This window comes from Heterodontus francisci, chromosome 3, assembly GCF_036365525.1.
Source record: "Heterodontus francisci isolate sHetFra1 chromosome 3, sHetFra1.hap1, whole genome shotgun sequence".
NCBI lineage: Eukaryota > Metazoa > Chordata > Chondrichthyes > Heterodontiformes > Heterodontidae > Heterodontus > Heterodontus francisci.
In genome coordinates, this window is record NC_090373.1 from 51,026,067 (window position 1) to 51,050,480 (window position 24,414).

General features: G+C 44.0%; 1 protein-coding gene across 1 annotated transcript in view; it reads left to right on the top strand.

Moving 5' to 3' along the window:
• The window catches only part of tpo (thyroid peroxidase), a 135,282-nt gene that overhangs the window by 65,481 nt on the left and 45,387 nt on the right, over window positions 1-24,414 (top strand). Inside the window, exons 7-10 of the mRNA XM_068028488.1 lie at window positions 2,267-2,476; window positions 4,549-5,064; window positions 14,828-15,086; window positions 15,179-15,349. Of these exons, the coding sequence (XP_067884589.1) occupies window positions 2,267-2,476; window positions 4,549-5,064; window positions 14,828-15,086; window positions 15,179-15,349 (1,156 nt within the window). The remainder of the gene's footprint in view (window positions 1-2,266; window positions 2,477-4,548; window positions 5,065-14,827; window positions 15,087-15,178; window positions 15,350-24,414) is intronic.

The following is a 24,414-nucleotide window of genomic DNA, read 5'->3' on the forward strand; positions in this document are numbered from 1 at the left end:
ACATTGCTGGGAAAAGTATGTCCCTCCTCCTGCTCCTGACTGCACCTAGCAGTAATTCCAGAAAGGCAGCATAAATCTGGGCACTGCCTTTACTCTATGTTCAGCATCTGTTCTGAACAGCTCCAGTTTCCAAGTTTCCATTTGTGCACCGTCAATTCGAATAAAGCTGGGATCGTGTAATGCGGGTACACATCACTGCCCATTGCGCAGCTTGGAGGTGTGAATCCCGGACGTCAAAATTAATTGGTACAATTGATCAGAGATTTCGCCCCCTCCCCCCACTCCACCCGAGTTGACTTCTGGCTTTCCCCCAAGCAATTCCACCTCAACATCTCCCCACCTCCCAATCCTCACCCCATTCCACGCTCAGAAGTGGCCTTCAGATTAATATCGGAGAATAATGACTGCCGTTAGGATGGATAACTCTGGTTTCTAGATGCTTTGGCCCAGCAAGTCAGTTCTGACATGCTGTTCAGCCCACCTCAGTGGACTCCATCAGCAAATGACTCCATAAAATTGGCAGGGTTAAGTGTACCCTTCAGCCCTGAATATCAGTTCTGAGCCATCAACTGACAGACACATACAGCATGAGTGCCAGCCACCACTGAGAATTGTAGCATTCAATCCTGTAAAGCAGACAGGGTATAATTTTGTTTTTGAATGCATTCTTTTTAGCTGTGCAATCAAATAAAATAATGTTAAGTAAAATAATACATCCCATTTCATAACTCAGTCCTTGTTATGGCAGTCACTGTGTCCTATGTCATTGAAGCAAATCTGCATTGTAGCTGTTGGGAAAAAAATGTCTGATTTGTGCTTGAGGAGGATTATGCATAAAAAGGGTTGGTCTATGGACATCAGTGATTTCATGTGTAAAGGCTCCACCTTGTGTAGAACTGAGCTGTGAATAACTTAAGACCCCTGGTTTGATCCCTGGACTTTACTATGTTTGCTGATCTCAGTTAAGATAAGGGTAAAAGCGCTGGTTGTTGGCCTCAGTAATCCTGCATGTAGAGGGAGGATAATCAGCCAGGAATCCCTGCTGATCAGAGACCCCTGCTGATAAGTGTGTGTGTGTCCATGTTGGATCCCTACTCCAACTCACTTAGTCAAAAAGGCCAATGGCACCTACTGGTCAGATTCATATGTGAGAAGTGATCACTTGGTTGAAATATAGGGGTGGAGGGACAAGACCTGTGGAACCACATGACAGCAAGAACCTTTAACAAGGGAAAAGAGAAAGGATAAGAAAATTGGGTAATAAAAGTTACGTTTTTTGAAATGAGACATGTGTGTGCTTAACCATAGCTTTCACTTTAAAGCAAAAGCATCAAAGGGGCAGTGAATGGATTCTTCAATAATTTTGATTCATTAGAACAAAATTTATTGAATTACAATTCACTGCTATTGAATTGACTTTATAATGTAATGTAGGAAATGGTTCCTGGAAACATGTCCCTTTGTGTATAGCTTAAAATTCTAGCAAACACCTTGTCTTACTAATTAATAAGTACGAGTGTCTAGTTGCAGCAACTTTAATAGTTCATTAAAAAAAATGCAAGAATTGGCTTCAGTCTTTTCTTATATTAATATATCAGTCATAGCAAACATCCATGTTAATTCCATTAGGTCAACCCACTGGATGGAACTTAAATGCCTTGAAATTTATCTCCAGGGTCCTAATGACAAGTTGCACACCTGCAACAGGTTGCTCTCACATTTTATCCCCAAACAGAAATGCAACTATGTCACTTGACTTTTCTTCCTATTCACTGATGTTTTTGGTGCAAAGTGTGCAAAAGCAGCTGGAACATCTCTAAGTTATGTTTTACACACTCCTTGGTACCTCACAACATTCAGTTACTTTTCTTCAGTTATTCCCTTATTATCCCTAGACTAATGTGATGACTGTTAATTATGTTATTTCTTATAACTTCGCAATCACAGATGTAAGCATTGTATAATATAATCTCATCCATTCTATTGCTCACTCTGGTGTAAGAATCCATTGTGTTTAATGACAGACAAATCCAGTTCTTTCTCCTTATCTCACTAAGTGTTCCACGATCCTATTCTGAAGAGCCTCTCATCATCTTTGCTTTGGCGGCCTGTCTTCAGTGAAGTGCCTGTCTGAACTTCTTACTCAGGCTAACTCTAGTTTCCCATAATGCATACTATATCAGCCATTTTTTGTCAGTGTGTGTTAAAATCTACATGCAGCCTATGTTTACCAGTCACCATATTAAACAGATTCTTTCTCTGACAGGTCCGAGAGATAACCAACAAAATTCTACGTACCTCCAATAAAACTAATGTGACAGAAGATAATCTATATTCGCACATCCTAGTTGAGTGGGGCCAATACATTGACCATGATTTTGCATTCACGCCTCAGAGCACCAGTCAAGCTGCTTTCATGGGAGGAGTAGACTGTAGGAACATCTGTCAGAATCTGAATCCCTGTTTTCCAATAAAGGTATTTGAAGAATTTTAAGTGACCTGTGTACTCCTTTAGGTTATGAACAATAGTAGGGAAATGTTTGAATTTCAAGGTTTCTGTGGTCGTTTTAGAGCTGAGCATGGTCCTGGACCAAGCATACCACTGACCCAATCTTTGATGCTGTCTTCAGCATTTCGGGAACAGAGATTTTGTATCACTTATGGGCTTGAAGAAAATGTCCTGAATGATTTTTACTCTGAAGTGCAGAATCATCTCAAGTCTTCCCTCCTCCAATTTTTGCTGACCTCACTGTACCCTTACTGTCCAACCTACTGACACAATGAAGAGATAGGGAAAGTAATTAATTTATGCCACACATAGTGCAAGTTTTCTATATAAAAGAAGCTCTGGGACTGACTTCCATTGGTGGTTTCTAAATATATGTTTAAATTTGATCTGTTGGCTTTCTATTTGTACAAGGCAATGATTTGACCACAGTTGAAATACTGAATGCAATTTTGAGTGCCCAGTATAGAAAGAACATTATAACCATAGAGTGCATGTGGTGTAGATTCACCAAGATAATTCCAGGCATAAAAAAACTATAGTTATGAACAAAGAATTGCAAAACTGGGATGTTTCAACTAGAACAGAGAAGGCTAATAGATGATATAATAGCTGTGTTTAAAATTATGAAGGGTTTGATATGAAAAGACTTTTTCTCTGTGGGGGGTGGGGGGAAGTCAGTCATCACCAAATTTAAATGGTCACTAAGAAAGAGAGGAAAGAGGTAAGAATAATTTGTTTATGCAGAGGACCGTTGGAGCATGACATGCTTCCTCACAATGGGAAGTTACAACAGCATCACAACTTTTAAAAGAAGATAGAGAAGCATTTGAAACAGAGGAAAGTACAGGCATGTGGAGTGTGAATAAGACAATAGGAATAATTTTGGATTGCTCTGGCAGAAAGCCAACTCAGCCATGATGGGCCTAATGGCCTCCTTCTGTATTGTAAATGTTTACGGTTCTCTCAATATTGCTGGTCAGATTAGATGCTTGCTATAGATATATAGAAGATCTAAAAGGTGATCCTTAAATATAGACCCATAGTATATGGTGTTACAAATTCTTTAATTTATTGACTGGAAGTTGGAAAATAAAAATCACAGTAGTGCTGATATTTTTAACAGATCACAGAATCGCCGAATTATTACAGTGCAGAATGAGGCCATCGTGTCCGCACTGGCTCTCTGAAAGAGCAATTCCCTCAGTTCCATTCCCCCTGCCTTCTCTCCATAACCCTGCACATTCTTCCTTTTCATATAACTGTCTAGTTCCCTTTTGAATGCCTCAATTGAACTTGCCTCCACCACATTCTCAGGCAGCGCATTCCAGATCTTAACCACTCGCTGCGTGAAAAAGATTTTCCTCATGTCACTTTTGCTTCTCTTACCAAATACCAAATAAATCTGTGCCCTCTCGTTCTCAATCTTTTCACGAGTGGGAACAGTTTCTCTCTATCTACTCTGTCCAGACCCCTCATGGTTTTGAATACCTCTATCAAATCACCTCTCAGTCTTCTCTTCTCCAAGGAAAACAGTCCTAACTTCATAACTGAAATTCCTCATCCCTGGAACTATTCTCGTGAATCTCTGTCGTCTCTCTAATGCCCTCACATCTTTCCTCAAGTGTGGCGCCCAGAATTGGATGCAATACTCCAGCTGAGGCCAAACTAGTGTCTTATACATTTCAACATAACTTACTTGCTCTTGGACTTTATGCCTCTATTAATAATGCCCAGGAAACTGTGTGCTTTATTAACTGCTCTCTCAACCTGTCCTGCCACCTTTAATGACTTATGCACATCAACACCTAGGTCCCTCTGCTCCTGCACCCCCTTTAGAATTGTGCCCTTTATTCTATATTGTCTCTCCATGTTCTTCCTACCAAAATGAATCACTTCACATTTCTCTGCATTGAATTCCATCTGCCACCTCTCTGCCCATTCCACCAACCTGTCTATGTACTTTTGAAGGTCTACACAGTTCACAATGCTTCCAAGTTTCGTATCATTAACCTTGTCACATCTTAATATTCATCAAACAGGTACCTCAAAGTGATCCCCGTTCCAGAATCAATGAGTGCATCACATTCTATCGTTCCTCCCCTATGTGTGGAACAGGAGATCAAGGAACGGCCTTTGAAACTTTGTCAAATCTGAACCCTCGACAACAGATTAATGCAGTAACTTCCTTTATCGATGCCTCAACTGTTTATGGGAGCACTACAGTTCATGAAATAAAACTAAGGGATCATTCAAGTATGGAGGGCCTCCTTCTTACTAACACAAAATACAAAGATGACAGCCATGAACTGTTGCCTTTTGTAGATCAAGTCCCAACTCCTTGCATACAAGAGCCTAATGTTACTCAGAATGAAAGAGTAGAATGCTTTCTGGCAGGAGAAAGTAGAGCAAATGAAGTTCTCACTCTTGCTTCAATACACACATTGTGGATGCGTGAGCATAATCGTTTGGCAAACGCCTTGCACAAGATCAACTCTCACTGGAATTCAGAAACCATATACCAAGAGGCACGTAAAATTGTTGGCGCTCTACATCAGGTTAGTCGATTCACTATTTCTACATTTCTCAAAAGTTGTTACAGTAACAGTGCATGGGAATATTGGCCCCAAAATGCTATAATGTTTAAGGCAAATTCAGGGTGCAATATAAGTGTGCAGGGCCGATACTGGGGTAGGATCAAGCGATGCTGGATCATCACCCCATTTGGCCAGCACTAAGGTTTTGGGGAGGAACAGGGCAGGTGGATTCTCTGTTGTCAAAAGAAGAAGTGGGACTGATTGATTAACATCACCCACCAGAATGCCATTCAGTTTTGTCTCTAGTGATGTTACTAAACTGAACATCTGTATGAGGTAAACATACAGTGCAGCACTGGAAATAGGGTGCACCTTGTAAAGGCCATCTTCCTAATAACAGCCAGTCACAAAGGCTAAGGAAAGTAGCCTTCTTAGAAACCATGGCAACTGGTCTCCTCCCAAAGGTTTTGCAGCCAGCCCTGTTGACACTCTGGCATAGTGGCTGATGATGCTACAATGTATGACCCATCTATAGGCACTCTAGCCTATCCACTTTATTCTAATTGCCTGAACTCACAAATTCCAACATAGTCAGGAACATCAGTGGTCAGTGCAGAGGAAGTCTATGAAGTTATGGCAGTGAAACGAGATCCTAGATTTTCATCCCTAATGCCTCTTACATTTGCAACCTGCCAAATAGAGGAATACAGAGCATAACTTTTTATCTTCAACCTTTTACATCCTAAAATGTAGATTTTTCCAAATCTGTTAAAAAAATACAATCCTAAGAGCTATCATTGCATTGTGTCATTATTCAATTTGAGAAATAGAATGCAAATTTACCTTTTTAGCTGCTGTTAGTTTCCCCTTCTATGATCAGTGCCCTGACATTAAAGACATTTTGATGGTTTAAATATTTGCAACTGAGTAATGAAAATAATGTCTTAGTTTACTCAGCTAATTAGGGCCTGCTGATCTTGGGGTTGGCAAGTAATTAACACAGCCAGTTATTAAAATATTAATTAATTCTTACTTTAATAAATCTATTCCGGTTTGGATCATAGCAATTAGAAATAATTATTTTTTCATTAAGGATTTCTGGCATTCCCTTCCTTTACAATTAAAATTCAGCTTTTATGCCATATGTTGCAATAAACATCCAGAGACAGGGAACTAGATTTTCAGCTAATCGCCTGACTGTAAAGTTGGTGTTGTGAATCGGCTGCTTATTATAGAGACAGACAAATTTTCATTTCCATTGAAAGCAATAAAAACGAAAGACAGGTATTTTCTATAATGGGCGGTCGATCTGTGTATCAGCCATCGCTCAGCAGGTAGCACTCTTACCTCTAAGTCACAAAGTTGTGGGTGCAAGTCCCACTCTAGGGGCTGAATTTTATACGCTCAAAAATGGCATTCCACCTGCGCAGACCGCATGTTGCAAAGCCGCCACGGTATTCAGCGCGGCGACGCATTTAAATTGCCAAGGGAATGGCCACTCCCCTCCTCCAACAACCCCCCCCCATGACGTGGAGGAGGCGGGCGGTCTATCCCTGGCCACGGCGTCAGGCGCCGACATCATTTTTAAAGGGCTTCTAGCCCTACATTACAATTTAAATTTTTAAAGAAACAGTGCATTTAAAAAATGAAATAAATTTATCCTGACCTCTTCTCACCCACCCCCCCACAAAAACCATAGAAATAAAAACTTGCCCTCTACCCCCCAGAATGTACCTTGTGCTCTCAACCTTACAGCCCCGCAAAGTTCATCAACTCTAAACTTTACCACTTTGCACCATCCCCTAGACCAATGAAATCAGTTTCACCCCACTCCTCACCACCCCACCCTCCCACCCCCGCACTGAGAAACCTACCTGCTCCCCACTCCCCACCCTTGTTCCGCCTTAGATCACTGGGCGGAGATCCGAAGGCGCAGGAGTGCCGGCCACTGGCACCAATATGGCACCGGAATGGACGGCGGGAACGGGTAAGGAATTAATTCATTAATTTAACTAAATCAAAATATTTAAATTTTGATCCCATCGCCGAGCGGCGAGGGGGGGGGGCCGGCATGAGGGGGAAAGGAAATTATGATGCGATTAGGCAAGATTTAGGATGCGTAGGATGGGGAAGGAAACTGCAGGGGATGGGCACAATCGAAATGTGGAGCTTATTCAAGGAGCAGCTACTGCGTGTCCTTGATAAGTATGTACCTGTCAGGCAGGGAGGAAGTTGTCGAGCGAGGGAGCCGTGGTTCACTAAAGAAGTTGAAGCGTTTGTCAAGAGGAAGAAGAAGGCTTATGTTGGGATGAGACGTGAAGGCTCAGTTAGGGCGCTTGAGAGTTACAAGCTAGCCAGGAAGGATCTAAAGGGAGAGCTAAGAAGAGCAAGGAGAGGACACGAGAAGTCATTGGCGGATAGGATCAGGGAAAACCCTAAGGCTTTCTATAGGTATATCAGGAATAAAAGAATGACTAGAGTTAGAACAGGGCCAATCAAGGATAGTAGTGGGAAGTTGTGTGTGGAATCAGAGGAGATAGGGGAAGCGTTAAATGAATATTTTGCGTCAGTATTTACAGTAGAGAAAGAAAATGTTGTCGAGGAGAATACTGAGATTCAGTCTACTAGGCTAGATGGGATTGAGGTTCACAAGGAGGAGGTGTTATCAATTTTGGAAAGTGTGAAAATAGATAAGTCCCCTGGGCCAGATGGGATTTATCCTAGGATTCTCTGGGAAGCTAGGGAGGAGATTGCAGAGCCTTTGTCCTTGATCTTTATGTCGTCATTGTCGACAGGAATAGTGCCGGAAGACTGGAGGATAGCAAATGTTGTCCCCTTGTTCAAGAAGGGGAGTAGAGACAGCCCTGGTAATTATAGACCTGTGAGCCTTACTTCAGTTGTGGGTAAAATGTTGGAAAAGGTTATAAGAGACAGGATTTATAATCATCTAGAAAAGAATAAGTTCATTAGCGATAGTCAGCACGGTTTTCTGAAGGGTAGGTCGTGCCTCACAAACCTTATTGAGTTTTTCGAGAAGGTGACCAAACAGGTGGATGAGAGTAAAGCAGTGGATGTGGTGTATATGGATTTCAGTAAGGCGTTTGATAAGGTTCCCCACGGTAGGCTATTGCAGAAAATACGGAAGTATGGGGTTGAAGGTGATTTAGAGCTTTGGATCAGAAATTGACTAGCTGAAAGAAGACAGAGGGTGGTGGTTGATGGCAAATGTTCATCCTGGAGTTTAGTTACTAGTGGTGTACCGCAAGGATCTGTTTTGGGGCCACTGCTATTTGTCATTTTTATAAATGACCTGGAAGAGGGTGTCGAAGGGTGGGTTAGTAAATTTGCGGATGACACGAAGGTCGGTGGAGTTGTGGATAGTGCCGAAGGATGTTGTAGGTTACAGAGGGACATAGATAGGCTGCAGAGCTGGGCTGAGAGATGGCAAATGGAGTTTAATGCGGAAAAGTGTGAGGTGATTCACTTTGGAAGGAGTAACAGGAATGCAGAGTACTGGGCTAATGGGAAGATTCTTGGTAGTGTAGATGAACAGAGAGATCTTGGTGTCCAGGTGCATAAATCCCTGAAGGTTGCTACCCAGGTTAATAGGGCTGTTAAGAAGGCATATGGTGTGTTAGCTTTTATTAGTAGGGGGAACGAGTTTCGGAGCCACGAGGTCATGCTGCAGCTGTACAAAACTCTGGTGAGACCGCACCTGGAGTATTGCATGCAGTTCTGGTCACCGCATTATAGGAAGGATGTGGAAGCTTTGGAAAGGGTGCAGGGGAGATTTACTAGGATGTTGCCTGGTATGGAGGGAAGGTCTTACGAGGAAAGGCTGAGGGACTTGAGGTTGTTTTCATTGGAGAGAAGGAGGAGGAGAGGTGACTTAATAGAGACATATAAGATAATCAGAGGGTTAGATAGGGTGGATAGTGAGAGTCTTTTTCCTCGGATGGTGATGGCAAACACGAGGGGACATAGCTTTAAGTTGAGGGGTGATAGATATAGGACAGATGTTAGAGGTAGTTTCTTTACTCAGAGAGTAGTAGGGGCGTGGAACGCCCTGCCTGCAGCAGTAGTAGACTCGCCAACTTTAAGGGCATTTAAGTGGTCATTGGAAAGACATATGGATGAAAATGGAATAGTGTAGGTCAGATGGTTTCACAGGTCGGCGCAACATCGAGGGCTGAAGGGCCTGTACTGCGCTGTAATATTCTAATTCTAATTCTCACTGCCGCCATCTGTATCGGGCTGGGCCTTCCCAGTTTCGAGGCCAGTGGTGGGCCTCTGCCAGAGGCATTTTCTGGGCCCCCCATGCTACCCCAGACATCGGGGCGGCTGTAAAATCCAGCTCAAGGACCTGAGTGCAAAAATCAAGGCTGACACTCCAGTGCAGAAACTAAGGGAGTTCTGCACTGTTGGAGGTGCCATCTTTTGGGTAAGATGTTAAACCGAGGCCCCATTTGCCTTCTCAGATGTATGTAAAAGATCCCAGAGCACCATGTCAAAGAAGGGCAGGGAGTTATCCCTGTTGTTTTGGCCAATATTTATCCCTCAATCAACACCATAAAAACAGATTATCTGGTCATTATCACAATGCTGTTTTTGGGAGATTGCTGTGTGCAAATTGCCTGCCACATTTCCTATATTAAAACACAGGCTACTTCATTGGCTGAAAAGCGCTTTGGGACATCCAGTAGTCATGAAAGACACATTATAATGCAAGTCTTTTTTCCATGCTGGGAGATAAGCTGAAAATCTATGCCAGGAAGTTCAAACTGAGGAAAAGCTGTTTTAAAGGAGCTGATTACAAGCAGTAACCTTCAACCTGAATAAAGAGGGCACAAATGCAAAAGTAACAGAAGTGTTCTAAACAGATTAATGGATTTCTCAACAATGACTTTCATTGATACATTGCCTTTAATGTACAAAATGTCTCAAGATACTTGACAGAGAAATAATAAGGGGTACAGATGCTGCGCCATTGGAGAGAAATTGGCAGCTAAAGGCCAAGTCAAAAATGGCTTTTAAATAAGGAAAGAGAAATGGAGAGGTAGAGGGTGGGGGGAGGCTGTTGCATAGGCAACTAAAAACTCTGCTACCAGCAGTGGGGTGAAGGGAGAGTAGGTTTCAGAGTCAAACAACCAAAATATGTGGGAGAGGATCTGGTGGGAGGAGGTTGAAGTGGTAGTGAGGTGCAAGGCCTTGGAGGGATTTGAAAACATTACAGAACATGGAACCAGTGTAAATCAACTGTGAGGGGAATGATGGGCAAGTGGGACATTGTCCAGGAGAGGCTGCGGGAATCAAGCCTTTCCATTCAATTACAACAATACTATCTTTAATTCCTCTTGTTCTAAGATATTGTCAAAAAAATTGAAGTTATTCATTTGTTGTATTGTAGCCAGGAAAGAAAACAGTAGTTCAGTGACTCCATGATAGCATATAGTCAAGTAAAAAGTAAATAAACCATGTTCTAAGGTTCATTTCAATGCTGACAGTACAGGAGAAGCAGCTTAGTTGTTTTTGACATTTTGAAGGGATTAATAACTATAGTAACTATATATTGATAGTAACTATAAATTTACTGAATATGTTGTATTTACCTGTTTAATGTTGTTTTATACCTATTCTGATAGAAAGTATATTCTTCCAAAGGCAAAGAGATCATAGCAGCATGTGATTTCTTTTATATTAATCTGGAGTACAGTGACAATGACTCTCTGTTCAACACTTAGGTCTTGCTACATTGATCTAGATTTTGGAAAGATGAAAATGCTCTCTGACTTGGAGGATATGATGTCCACTCACAGGAGTAGTCAGTGATTTTGAACCCAGAGAAATAGCTCATGTAAACACCTAAAAAAAAGTAACAAGCATCCAGAATATAGAGAGATTTGTTACATCACAAAACATTATTCAGATGAGGGCTTAATGATGCAGCCTTGATATCCTACCTCGTTCTCACTCAACACCAGCTTTACCCATTTAGGGCTGTTAAAAGGCCACCTGTCAGGAGGGGAGCTCCTAAACGTACATTGCTTTTTTTGCAGCCATTCCATTGAAAGATATATGAATTGATTTTTCAATGCAACCCTGGTCCCAGATTTTATGCAACAGAACACAGAATATCAAAGCAGCATTTCCAAGGAGATCAGCTAATGCCTGAGAAACAGCTCAGTCCACCATTATGTCACCAAACATATCTACAGACCAGGAACACATACCTTACTGTAACAGTGGAAAGCTACCTCTGCAGACTCAGGGTCAACAGAGAGCAAGTTACCTTCCCTCCATCAGAAGGTCAGAAGTGGGGATGTTTGCTGATGATTGGTCAGTGCTCAGCACCATTCGCAACTCCTCAGATATTCAAGCAACTCATGTCCCGATGCAGCAAGACCTGGACAATGTTCAGGCTTGGGCACATAAGTGGCAAGTAACATTCATGCCACACAGGTGCCAGACAATGACCATCTCAGACAAGAGAGAATCTAACCATCTCCCCTTGATGTCCAACGACATTACCATCGCTGAATCCCCCACTATCAACATCCTGGGGGTCACTATTGACCAGAAACTGAACTGGACCAGTCATATAAATGCTGTGGCTACAAGATCAAGTCAGAGGCGAGGAATTCTGTGGCGGGTAACTCACCTCCTGACTCCCCAATGCCTATCCACCATCTACAAGGTACAAGTCGGGAGTGATGGGATACTCTCCACTTGCCTGGATGAGTGCAGCTCCAACAACTCTCAATAAGCTCGACACCATCCAGGACAAAGCAGCCCGCTTGATTGGCACCCCATCCACCACCTTCAACATTCACTCCCTTCATCACCGATGCACAGTGGCAGCAGTGTGTTCCATCTGCAAGATGCACTGCAGCAACTCACCACGGCTCCTTCGACAGCACCTTCCAAACCTACAAACTCCACCATCTAGAAGGACAAGGGCAGCAGATGCATGGGAATACCACCAGCTGCAAGTACCCCTCCAAGCCACACAACATCCTGACTTTGAACTATATTGCCGTTCCTTCACTGTCGCTGGGTGAAAATCCTGGAACTCCCTTCCTAACAGCACAGTGGGTGTATTTGCACCCCAAGGACTGCAGCAGTTCAAGAAGGCAGCTCATCACCACCTTCTCAAGGGCAATTAGGGATGGGCAATAAATGCAGGCCCAGCCAGCAACACGCACATCCCGCAAACAAAAAAAAACGCAGCAGTGCCATTTACTGCAGGTTCACCTCCAGCCAACCACCACCATTGGAATAGCTGCAGTCAAGCAAATTGGCTGAGATTGCAGGTGATCCCAATCATAGCCTGGAAAGAAAAAATTGAAAGAACGTGAATGTGTATAGTCACTTTACTGATCTCAGGAAATCTCAAAGCATTTCACAGCTCATGAAGTATTTTTTGAAAAGGAGGTCACGGTGGTAATGTAAGGAAATGCAGCAGCCAATTTGTGCACAGCAAGGGCCCACAAATAGCAATGAGATCAAAGACAGAATAACTGCAGACCATGTGCCACAACAGTATGAAACTACCTTGACAGCCAACATGGCAAAGTGCCAGTAATGGTTTACAAGCTGACTATTTCTGTTGTTGATAACATTGAAATGAAGTTTCAAAATCTTGTCATTAACAGCTACTATGCAGTTTTTAAAAGTTCACTGACCATTGACAAGTGCAATATTTGCAACGACGGGCTGAATTTTACCAGCCCTTCGACGTTGTGGACCGTGGGGGGGCCGCCCGTAAATAACTTGCGGGAGATGCCCACCACGACGCCGAGAAGGCCCTGTCGTATTTTACCGGCAGCGGCGAGCCTCGGTGCGGCCCCCCCCCACCCAACCCCCGCCGCACGGTGGCAGAGCCTTCATTTCCCTAATAAAATTAATGCAAATAAATGAAAGTGAGCTTACCGGGACCAAGCGGCCATCCCACGTTGATTTTGAGGCTTGTGGCCGGAAGTCCCGAGCTTTCCGATCCCCAAGACACTGGTGGGAAGGGGGGGGAAGAGTTCCATTTTCAGGTCGGGAGTCGGTGGGGTGGGGGAGAACAACGGAAACTTAAACCATTGGCTGAGGGATTGGAAGGTGTTGAAGGGTAAAGAGTGCAAAGTTTGGGGTTGAAAGGTTGGGACTGTCAAAATGGTTTTTCGGTAGGGGGAGAGCAAAATAAATATGTTGTTTGCTCATTGAGGGGGTGGAGGAAGGGCTTTGATGTTCAATTTAATGTTTTTGTTGAAAATTAATGTGCTATTCTCTTTAGAATTTTACATCAGCTGTCAGGTCTTGAAGCCCTTTCAAAATGGCACCGCGCCTGCACAGTGGCGCCAGACGCCATTGCCAGGGATGGAGCGGCCACCTCCTCTACATCATTGGGGAAGGCCGTTCCACCTCCTCCATTTAAATGAGCCCCCGTTTGTAATATCACGGGGACTCAGCGGTGGAGAAGTCTTTTATCAAGGTTACCGCCGAGAATGGCAGCGAGCAGGTAAAATTCAGCCTCACATGTCTGGAAATAAAAAGTCCTTCCTGGGGTAATAGAATCATAGAATGGTTACATCACCGAAGGAAGACTTTCAGCCCATCGTATCTGTGCTGGCTCTCTACAAGAGCACCTCACCTAATCCCACTCCCCACCTTTTCCCTGCAGCCCTTCAATTTTTCTTTTCAAATAATTGTCCACTTCTCTTTTGAATTGAATTGAATTTGCCTCCACCCCACTCTCAGGCAGTGCATTCCAGATCCTAACAACTAGCTGCATAAAAAAGTTTATCCTCATGTCACCGTTGCTTCTTTTGCTAGTCACCTTAAATCAATGTCCTCTCGTTCTGGATCCTTCGGCCAATGGGAACAGTTTCTCCCTATTTACTCTAATCAGACCCCTCATGATTTTGTACAGCTTTATCAAATCTCCACTTATTCTTCTCTTCTCTAAGGAGAACAGCCCTTGCTTCTCCAACCTTTCCACGCAACTGAAGTTCCTCATCCCTGGAACCATTCTCATGAATCTTTTCTGCACCCACTCTAATGCCTGAGCATCCTTCCTAAAGTGTGATGTCCAGAACTGGACACAATACTCCAGTCTGAAACAATGTTTTATACAAGTTTATCATAACTTCCTTGTTTTTGTACTCTATGCTCCTATTTATAAATCCCAGGATCCCATATGCTTTATTAACCACTTTCTCAATCTGCCCTGTCATCTTCAATGATTTGTGCACATATAACCCCAAGTTCCTCTGCTCCTGCACCCATTTAGACTTATACCCTTTAATTTATATTGCCTCTTCTCATTCTTCTAACCAAAATTAATCACTTCATATTTCTCTGCATTAAATTTCCACTTGTCCACCCATTCCACCAGTCTGTCTATGTCCTCTTGAAGATTATCACTATCCTCCTCACAAATACTTCCAAATTTTATGTCATGCGCAAATTTTGATATTGTGCCCTGTACACTCAAGTTTAAGCCATTAATGTATATCAAGAAAAGCACGGGTCCCAACACCAACCTCTGGGGAACCCACTATATATCTACCTCCAGTCTAAAAATCAACCGTTCACAGCTACTCTCTGTTTCCAATTTCATATCCATACTGCTACTGTCCCTGTTAATCCATGGGCTCTAATTTTGCTGACAAGCCTATTATGTGCAGTTTATCAAAATGTTTTGAACTTCACTGATTCAAGAATGATTTATATGACTCTATCAAGTTTCATCATTCCTCTGACAGTTACTCACAGGAGGACTTTATTGTATTTGTTGTAGATTATTACAATGAGAGACTACCTTCCTAAAATCCTTGGTTCCCAAGCTTTTGATCAGCTTATTGGAAAATATGATGGATATGATGGAGCCCTGAATCCCACATTGTCCAATGTGTTCGCAACTGCAGCTTTCCGTTTCGGTCATGCAACTATCAGTCCTCAGATACAAAGACTTGATGAAAATTACAAGGAGCATGCCACGTACCCGAGCATAAATCTGCATAAGACCTTTTTCAGTCCTTGGAGAATCATTAAAGAAGGTGAATATCTTGGTTGGTGTATTGAGGCTGAGCAAAATAACACATACTTACAACAGGCTACAGTAATTCAGTATTTCTGTTGTAATCGGCAGGTGGTCTAAACCCCTTGTTCAGAGGGCTTTTGACAAAATCAGCAAAACTGAAGACATCAGATCAAATGATGATTGAAGAACTGACAGAGAAACTATTTGCACTGACGAGTGCTGTAGCATTGGATCTGGCGTCACTAAACTTGCAACGAGGGCGTGACCACGGACTTCCTGGTAAATTGAACCCCTGAGCAGTTGCAACTTGCAAATATAATTAATGTCTGTGTTTTTAAGTCCACTCAGCAACTAACCAGCAGCCAATTAGTAGACTTAAATGCAACAGAGGGGCTTATTTTTCAACTCGCACTATTTCGATACAAATGCTTAGGCTCATAATAAATAATTCAATGTGCTTTTGTTATTGCAGTCATTCATCTGTTTATGTTAATGGGTTAGGGCCTCCAGTTAAAAAAAAGCACTCGGGGAAATTTGTATGCATGCGTTAACCATTTATATATATGGAAACATCTCAGTTGGAAAATTAACTTGTGTGTAAACAATTTTTGTGTCTCTGCAACACGATTTGCACTTAAAATTAGGGTGGTAACAAGACCAAATTAAAACGTATATTTAAAGTGGCATCTTTTGCCAATGTCCTGCCCATTCTGACGATTGGAACTCACACGTGAAACAGGCAGGAGACTCCTGTATATCTTCTTTATCTTTGGCCTCCTTGTCTCGAGAGACAATGGGAAAGCGCCTGGAGGTGGTCAGTGGTTTGTGAAGCAGTGCCTGGAGTGGCTATAGAGGCCAATCCTAGAGTGACAGACTCTTCCACATGTGCTACAGATAAAATTGGTTGTCGGGGCTGTTACACAGTTGGCTGTCCCCTTGCGCTACTGTCTTTTTTCCTGACAACTGCTAAGTCTCTTCGACTCGCCACACTTTAGCCCCACCTTTATGGCTGCCCGCCAGCTCTGGCGATCACTGGCAACTGACTCCCACGACTTGTGATCAATGTCACAGGACTTCATGTGGCGTTTGCAGACATCTTTAAAGTGGAGACATGGACGGCCGGTGGGTCTGATACCAGTGACAAGCTCACTGTACAATGAGTCCTTGGGGATCCTGCCATCTTCCATGCGGCTCACATGGCCAAGCCATCTCAAGCGCCGCTGGCTCAGTAGGGTGTATAAGCTGGGGATGTTGGCCGCCTCAAGGACTTCTGTGTTGGAGATATGGTCCTGCCACATGATGCCAAGGATTCTCCAGAGGCAGCGAAGATGGAATGAATTGAGACGTCGCTCTTTGCTGACATACGTTGTCCAGGCCTCGCTGCCATAGAGCAAGGCACTGAGGACACAGGCTTGATACACTCGGACTTTTGTGTTCCGTGTCAGTGCGCCATTTTCCCACACTCTCTTGGCCAGTCTGGACATATCAGCTGGCGCCTTTCCCATGCGCTTGTCAATTTCTGCATCGAGAGACAGGTTACTGGTGATAGTTGAGCCTAGGTAGGTGAACTCTTGAACCACTTCCAGAGCGTGGTCGCCGATATTGATGGATGGAGCATTTCTGACGTCCTGTCCCATGATGTTCATTTTCTTGAGGCTGATGGTTAGGCCAAATTCGTTGCAGGCAGCCGCAAACCTGTCGATGAGTCTCTGCAGGCACTCTTCAGTGTGAGATGTTAATGTAGCATCGTCAGCAAAGAGGAGTTCCCTGATGAGGACCTTCCATACTTTGGTCTTCACTCTTAGACAGGCAAATTTGAACAACCTGCCCCCTGATCTCGTGTGGAGGAAAATTCCTTCTTCTGAAGACTTGAATGCAGCAGGGAGAGCAGCAGTGAGAAGAAGATCCCAAACAGTGTGGGTGCGAGAACACAGCCCTGTTTCACGCCATTCAGGATAGGAAAAGAGTCTGATGAGGCGCCGTTATGCTGAATTGTGCCTTTCATATTGTCATGGAATGAGGTGCTGATACTTAGTAGCTTTGGTGGACATCCGATCTTTTCTAGTAGTCTGAAAAGATCACGTCTGCTGACGAGGTCAAAGGCTTTGGTGAGATCAATGAAAGCAATGCAGAGGGGCAGCTGTTGTTCGCGGCATTTCTCCTGTATCTGACGAATGGAGAACAGCATGTCAACGGTCGATCTCTCTGCTCAAAAGCTACACTGTGCCTCAGGGTAGACACGCTCAGCCAGCTTCTGGAACCTGTTTAAAGCGACTCGAGTGAAGACTTTCCCCACTATGCTGAGCAGGGAGAGTCCACAGTAGTTGTTGCAGTCACCACGGACACCCTTGTCCTTATTGAGGGTGATGATTTTGGCATCGCGTATGTCCTGTGGTACTGTTCCCTCGTCCCAGCACAGGCAAAGCAGTTCATGTCGTGCTGAAAGTATAGCAAGCTTGGCACTCTTGATTATTTCAGGGGTAATGCTGTCCTTCCCAGGGGCTTTTCCGCTGGCTAGAGAATCAATGGTATCACTGAGTTCCGATTTTGTTGGCTGTACGTCCAGCTCATCCATGACTGGCAGAGACTGGGCTGCATTGAGGGCAGTCTCAGTGACAACATTTTCCTTGGAGTACAGTTCTAGGTAGTGCTCAACCCAGCGGTCCATTTGCTTGCGTTGGTCAGTGATTGTATCTCCTGATTTAGATTTGAGGGGTGCGATCGTCTTGATGGTTGGCCCAAAAGCTCTCTTAATGCCATCATACATTCCTCTGATGTTTCCTGTGTCAGAGGCCAGCTGAATATGACTGCACAGATGTTGCCAGTAGTCATTTGCGCAGCACCTGGCTGTTCTTTGTGCAGCGCTTCTGGCTGCTCTAAGTGCTACGGATGTTAGTGCAATGCGCTTAGCGGCTATGACAGGTTCCAGCTCTTCAAAGTGAGATTGAAATCAGTCTGCATTCCGCTTCACACGTTTGCCATAGGTGGTCATTGCTGAGTCATTGATGGCGTCTTTGATGTGGGCCCACTTGGTCTCTGCATCCCCTGTAGGAGTGTTTTGAAGTGTTTTTATGCTAACATAAAATCATAGAACAATACAGCACAGGGGAGGTGGCCATTCAGCCCATCATGCCTTTGCCAACTCTTTGAAAAAGCTATTCAATTATTCCAATTTTCCTGCACTTTCCCCATATTGTCACGCCAACTTGCTTTGTTGAATGATAATTTTCTTTAATCCACTGACTGGAGATCTGAATTTATATTTGTTTTAAAGAACATTTTTAAAAAATGACTTTGCTAGCAGCGTTGGATGGCCACCAAATTTACAACACTGTATCCAACATTGCAAGGCCTGTGAGGAGGGAGAGAAAATGTCTGTTTATATCCCAGCAAGAACCAAGACCCAGGAAGTTTAAAGAACTACTTGTTCTTTTTAGCAAGAGAGAAACATTGCTAACTGTTATATTTGAATCACTGAGTGACTGTCATGTGACAAGCCCATTCCCATCTGTGGTTTTAAGCTTGTGTCTTTCTGTAGCAGAGAGAGGAGAAGCAACTGGACTCTGACACTTGCGGACCCAAGTGGGCGTCCCTCTCTCCATTCCAGCTTGAAAGCTTTCAAATCCAGTCTGTTCACTGACCACTTTTGCATACTCCAGCTGCAAACAGAAACAGGAAATCTTCCACATCGCTGTCTCCAAGAGACCCAGTGAACCAGGCATCTAGCTCTTCAAACTAAAAGCCTCAGGATCATTGAATTCAGCTGGAGGCCAGCCAAATTACCAAGCCCCAAAGACTGTATACCTCTTTTTCTATGGGCTCTAACTCAACCAATCTACCTTTCCCCACTCTGTAATCTATTGGTGTGTGTGTAAACCTCTCGTGTGTGTGTGTGAGTGATAGTTAGAATGTAGTTTATTATTTTCATTAGTTTGGTTTAGGTACAATAAAGTTAACCTCTTTCTTTGTTAAACTCAAGAAAACCTGTCTGGTTGGTTCTTGTTATGATCATAGCAAGTAAGTAATCAAACACCTACTGAATTGACCAGTGCATCCACTAGAATTAAACCTGTTGTGGTACAACAAGGAGAGGGAAAAGTGAGAAGCCCTTCAACCCCTCCTCACATGATCGTAACAATAGCCTTCCAACATCTTCCCCTTCAAATTGTTATGACCAGGTGAGAAAGGTGTCTAGGGTTCCCTTTCAGCCTTCACCTGGTCTTACTGTAACAGGGTTTAATTTTAATGCATGTTTTTAGCTCCCCCTTGGTGAATCCTTGTTCACCACTTTCCAATTATAAGGCAAAGAAACCAGCACAACAGGCTTTCTCAGGTTTTAAGAAGAAAAGTGAAATTTATTAAACTTAAACTCTAATTCAGTTGACACCTATGGATACATGATGCTAGCATGCATACGCGATACACACATGTAAATAGGGACAGAAAAGAGCAGAAGAAATAAATTGGAAAAGTTTGAGGCAATATCTGAAGAGTTGTTATTACGGTTCTTTGAGCTCACTGTAGAGTCTTTGATTGTAGGTAGTTCTTACTTTTTGTTAGGACGACAGTATTTTGCTTAAACCTTGTTCACTGTGGGAGACTTTTCTGTCTTGGGGTTTATGTGTCTTCAGTAGGTTTTGGAGTTCCATGAAAAAGAGATGGGCACAGACAGGTGAGGCTGTGGTGAGCCAGACAGGAGAGGTCTTTTCAATCCAGGAGCAAACAGCTTTCTGCCAGTTCAAACACTACAATTCAGAAAAAAAAACCAGACTGCCAAGCAGATTAGTCATGTGACTAACTGGTTTGACCATGTCTGTTTGTGGATTGTATTGGAACAGGGGATAGCTCCTTTGTTCCAGGCACTTTCGGTTAATATGCAAAAATGTCTTTCCAGCCAGATGCTTGGCAACCCCTGTAACAGGCTTTCTCTTCTTCCCAGCAACAACTTGAAATGTAATGCCCATGTGGTGAAATTAATGTGCCTCATTCTTGGCAGGTGGAGGCCTGCATGACACCACCACACCCAGAGGAATGAAATGCCATGCATTTATCTTATTCATTTCCATGAATCCTAAAACTTACTAAAACTGTCTTTTCTTGGTGCCAGTGCTGCTTTAATTTCCCCTTTTTGGCATCCCAGTAACCATGTGGTTCTTTGGGGAAGTTTTCCTTCAGTTCACCCACTTCCATGACTGCCTAGTGCCTTTATTCCTGCTGAGCTTTGCCAAGGGGGAGGAGGTGGGGGGTTAGATTTAATTAGCCTTAAGTTGCAGGGTTTTTTTCCAAGAGAGTCAGTGGTGGGCGAGTCTATCCTGAACTCTCTATCAGTGCTTTGCTGAGTCATGCAAAGGCTTTTGACTTTAGGGGATGGGTGGTTCCCTTTTTCTTTATCTGTGGGGGAAGATTCTTTGTTAATCTCCCCTTTGTTCTTTGGGATACTCCTGCCTGCAGGTATGTGTGCAGACTCTACTGCACTCCCCTGTGGCATTTTGGCTAGTTGAGGCATCACCCTCATGGTTTCTCTGCCCCTTAGAGGTTGTTCTTTGTCTCTGCAGGTTCTTGTCAATGCTTTTGCACCTCTGGTGGGATGCATCTAGTGTCTGCATTTATGTAGGATGATGTGGGGTCTAAATTTTTACATTTTTTGGGGTTGGCTGACTGGCCAGTAGGGGTTTTAAATGGGGATTCCTCCCGGACTTCCTTTAATCTGCCCTCTTGGTCACTTTTTCCCCTTCCCTTTCTAAACTTTTGCCAGCCTTATGCCTGCCTGTCCCCTTTTGTTCTCGGCTGGGATCACTTACAGTTCACCAGTCCTCTGCTGGAGGGTCCTCCTAACACTGGTACAGGACATAGGGGTGCAGGTTTCACTGTAGTTGGTGTTTCCCCTCAACCTGGCACGTGACAACTCTTGCAGTACTCCACCACATCTTTGTGGAGTTTTGGCCAGTCAAACTGTTGTCTTAGGCGGGCTTTTGTCTTTTGTACAGCCACTGTAGTCTCGTGAGCCCTTCTTAATATTTCTCCCCGGTATCTCTGTGGCACCACTAACTGGTGAACTACTGTCCACTCCTTGCTCTCAGGTCAGTGAAGAGAACTCAATTTCCTCATCAGTAACTCATTCTTTAAATAGTAGCAATCAGGGTCTCCCTCTGCTTCATTTTCAGACTGGGCAGCCTGTGCTAACTCTTGCAATACTGGGTTGGCTCGCTGAGCCTCACCTGTTTGAAAGACAAACATGTGCTTTGGGCCAGGGCTGTTCATTTTTCTGTCAATTAACACCCTCTCTGCACTAACGCTTTGTCTTTCAACACACCATTAACATACCATTTGCCTTTGCTCCATGACCTTCTGGTCAATTATTCTCTGTGATCCTGTCCTATCAACACCTTGTCTTTTGTTATCTCTTTCCCCAACCCCACTTTATTTGCTTAAAACCTATTACATTTCTAACCTTTGCCAGTTCTGATGAAGGGTCACTGACCTGAAACATTGAATCTGCTTCTCTCTCCACAGATGCTGCCAGACCTGCTGAGTATTTCCAGCATTTTTTATTTTTATTTCAGATTTCCAACATCTGCAGTATTTTGCTATTATTATAGTCATGTGACTAACTGGTTTGACCACGTCTGTTTGTGGATTGTATTGGAGCAGGGGATAGCTCCTTTGTTCCACGCACTGTCTGTTAATATGCAAAATGTCTTTCCAGGCAGGGGCCTGGCAATCCCTGGTCACAGGCCTTCTCTTGTTCCCAGCAACAATTTGAAATTTAATGTCCATGTGGCAAAATTAATGTGCCTCATTCTTGGCAAGTGGGGGCCTGCATGACAAGATATTTATCCAATTCCCTTTTTAAAAGTTATTATTGAATCTGCTTCCACAATCCTTTCAAGTATTCATTCCAGATCATAACAACTTGCTGCATTAAACAATTTCTCCTCATCTCGCCTTCAGTTGGTTTGCCAATTAACTTAAATTCGTGCCCCTCGGTTACCAGCCCTTTGCCAGTGGACACAGTTTCTCTTCATTTACTCTATCAAAACCCTTCATGATTTTAAACATCTCTATCAAATCTCTTAGCCTTCTCTGCTCTAAGGAGCACAGCCATAGATTGTCTATTGTTACCACATAACAGAAGTGTGGGATCCCTGGTAACATTCTAATAAAATTTCTCTCTAAGATCTTGACACCCTTCCTAAAGTGTGGCACCCAAAATTGGATGTAATACTCCAGGTAGGGGCTAACCAGCAATCTATATGGACTTAGTATAACTTCCTTGCTTTTGTACTCTATGCCCCTATTAATAAAGTCAAAGGTGACATTTCTTTTTTTAACAGCCTTCTCAACTTGTCACCTTCAAAGATTTGTGTACATTCCCCTTCCCCCACCCCCTTTTGAGATCTCTCTGTTCTTGGGGACTCTTTAAAATTGTACCATTTCGTTCATATTGCCTCTCCTCACTCTTCCTGCCAAAATGCATCACTCCACACTTCCTGGCATTAAATTGCATCTGCCATGTGTCTGCTCATTTCACCAGTCTGTCTAAATCTTCCCGAAATCCATTACTATCCTCCTCGCTGCTTACTACATTTCTGAGTTTTTGGTCATCTGCAAACTTTGAAATTGTGCCCCATATACCAAAGTCTAGAGCACTAATATATCAACAAGAACAGTGGTCCTAATACCAATCCCTGGAGACACCATTGTATGCTTCCTTCCAGTCTGTGAAACAACTGTTCACCACTACTCTCTGCTTTCTGACGCTTCAACAATTTTGTTCCAAGCTGCCATTGCCCCTTGAAGCAGATGGCATTTAATGTTGCTGAAAGGAGTTCTGAAAGATGGCCCATAACAGTGCCTTGGATGATGTGTTGCTAATATACACTTCAGGAGTGGTTGCAGAGCTTTGACTTCCTGTGGGTAAGTATAAAATAATTAGTATGAAGCAGGGAGAGAGCGAGTATAAAATGGAGTTTCCCAATCTTTGCCCTAGAAACACCCATGTATCTGAGTGCAAAGATCAGGAAAAAGGGACAGACACTCGGTTGAACATTGCCCTGGGATTTCCAGGGCTTTCCTGGGTTGGAGGGAGGGAGAGTAAGGCCTGCTCCTGCAATAGCTGCAGGTGTGACAGAACTATTCTGAGGAGACAGGAGGAAGTATTCTTCATCTCCTGCCTGATTTTCCTGACACAGGGTCAACTCAGTGCACCAGGATAAAGGCGTACTGTGATACTATGACCTGCCCCCGGTAGGGTTGCCAACCCCCAAAATTGTCCTGGAGTCTACAGAAAATAAAGACTAATCTCCAGTGCACTGCGACAAGCAGCCCAGGAGAAAAATCATAGGGGAAAGAAAAAATAGTGCTTTTTTTCTAAATTTTCTTCGAAGATGTTTGTTTATTAGTTATAAAAATGGAAGACATAGGAGAAAAAAGGCTGTTTGACTGATAGTCAAGCAGGTAATAAAGAGTATTCGGTTTCGATAGGCGGTGCACCATGAGAATGGACAAGTTGGACAGCCAATGGCAGCAGTATGGGGGCGGGACAATTTTCAGCAGGATGTCATTTAATGATGGCTGTGTTTGCTGACAACACCACCACTAGGTGGCACTGCAATGGCACATGCGCAAATGCAGCCTTGTGCCACTAAAACATCACAGTCTGCGACGTCAGGTAGCTGCCAGGATTAAAGATGGCGCTGCTCAAATAATCACACGATGGCAACCTAAAAACATGGCAGCACACAGTGGCCGGAGGGGAGGGAGGGAGCGGGCCGGGGAGGGGATGGAGCGAGTGGGCCAGGTAGTGAGCGAGCGGGCCGGGGACTGTGAGTGAGCGGGCTGGGGGCTCTGAGCGAGCGGGCAGGGGGGGTGAGCGAGCAGGCAGGTAGCGAGGGTCAGGAGCGGGCGGTGGGGGAAGGAGAGGGCCCCCACCACCAGCAAGGTCTTCAGTTGCACTCTCCCCGCACCCGTTCTCTACCCGCTCCCCAGACCCCCTGCCCCCCCACCCCTGCTCTCTATCGGCTCCCCAGACCCCCTCTCCCCCCACCCCTCTCTCTCTCCGCTCCCAAACCCCCTCTCCCCTCACTCCTGCTCTCTCTGGCCCGGATCCCCCCACCATCTGCCCGCGTTACGCGATGATGTGAATCGCGCATGCACCAACCCCATCTGCCCGCGTTACGAGATGACGTCATCTGCGCATGCGCCAACTGTGCTGGCACTGTGGAATGCAGCGCATGCGCAGTGGGTAGGAACCAATCGCATGTACGCAGATTGGCGCAGTCGGATGACATAAGCTGCCGAATGCGTTGTCAGTAATCACTTTGTTTAATGATACCTCCAGAAAT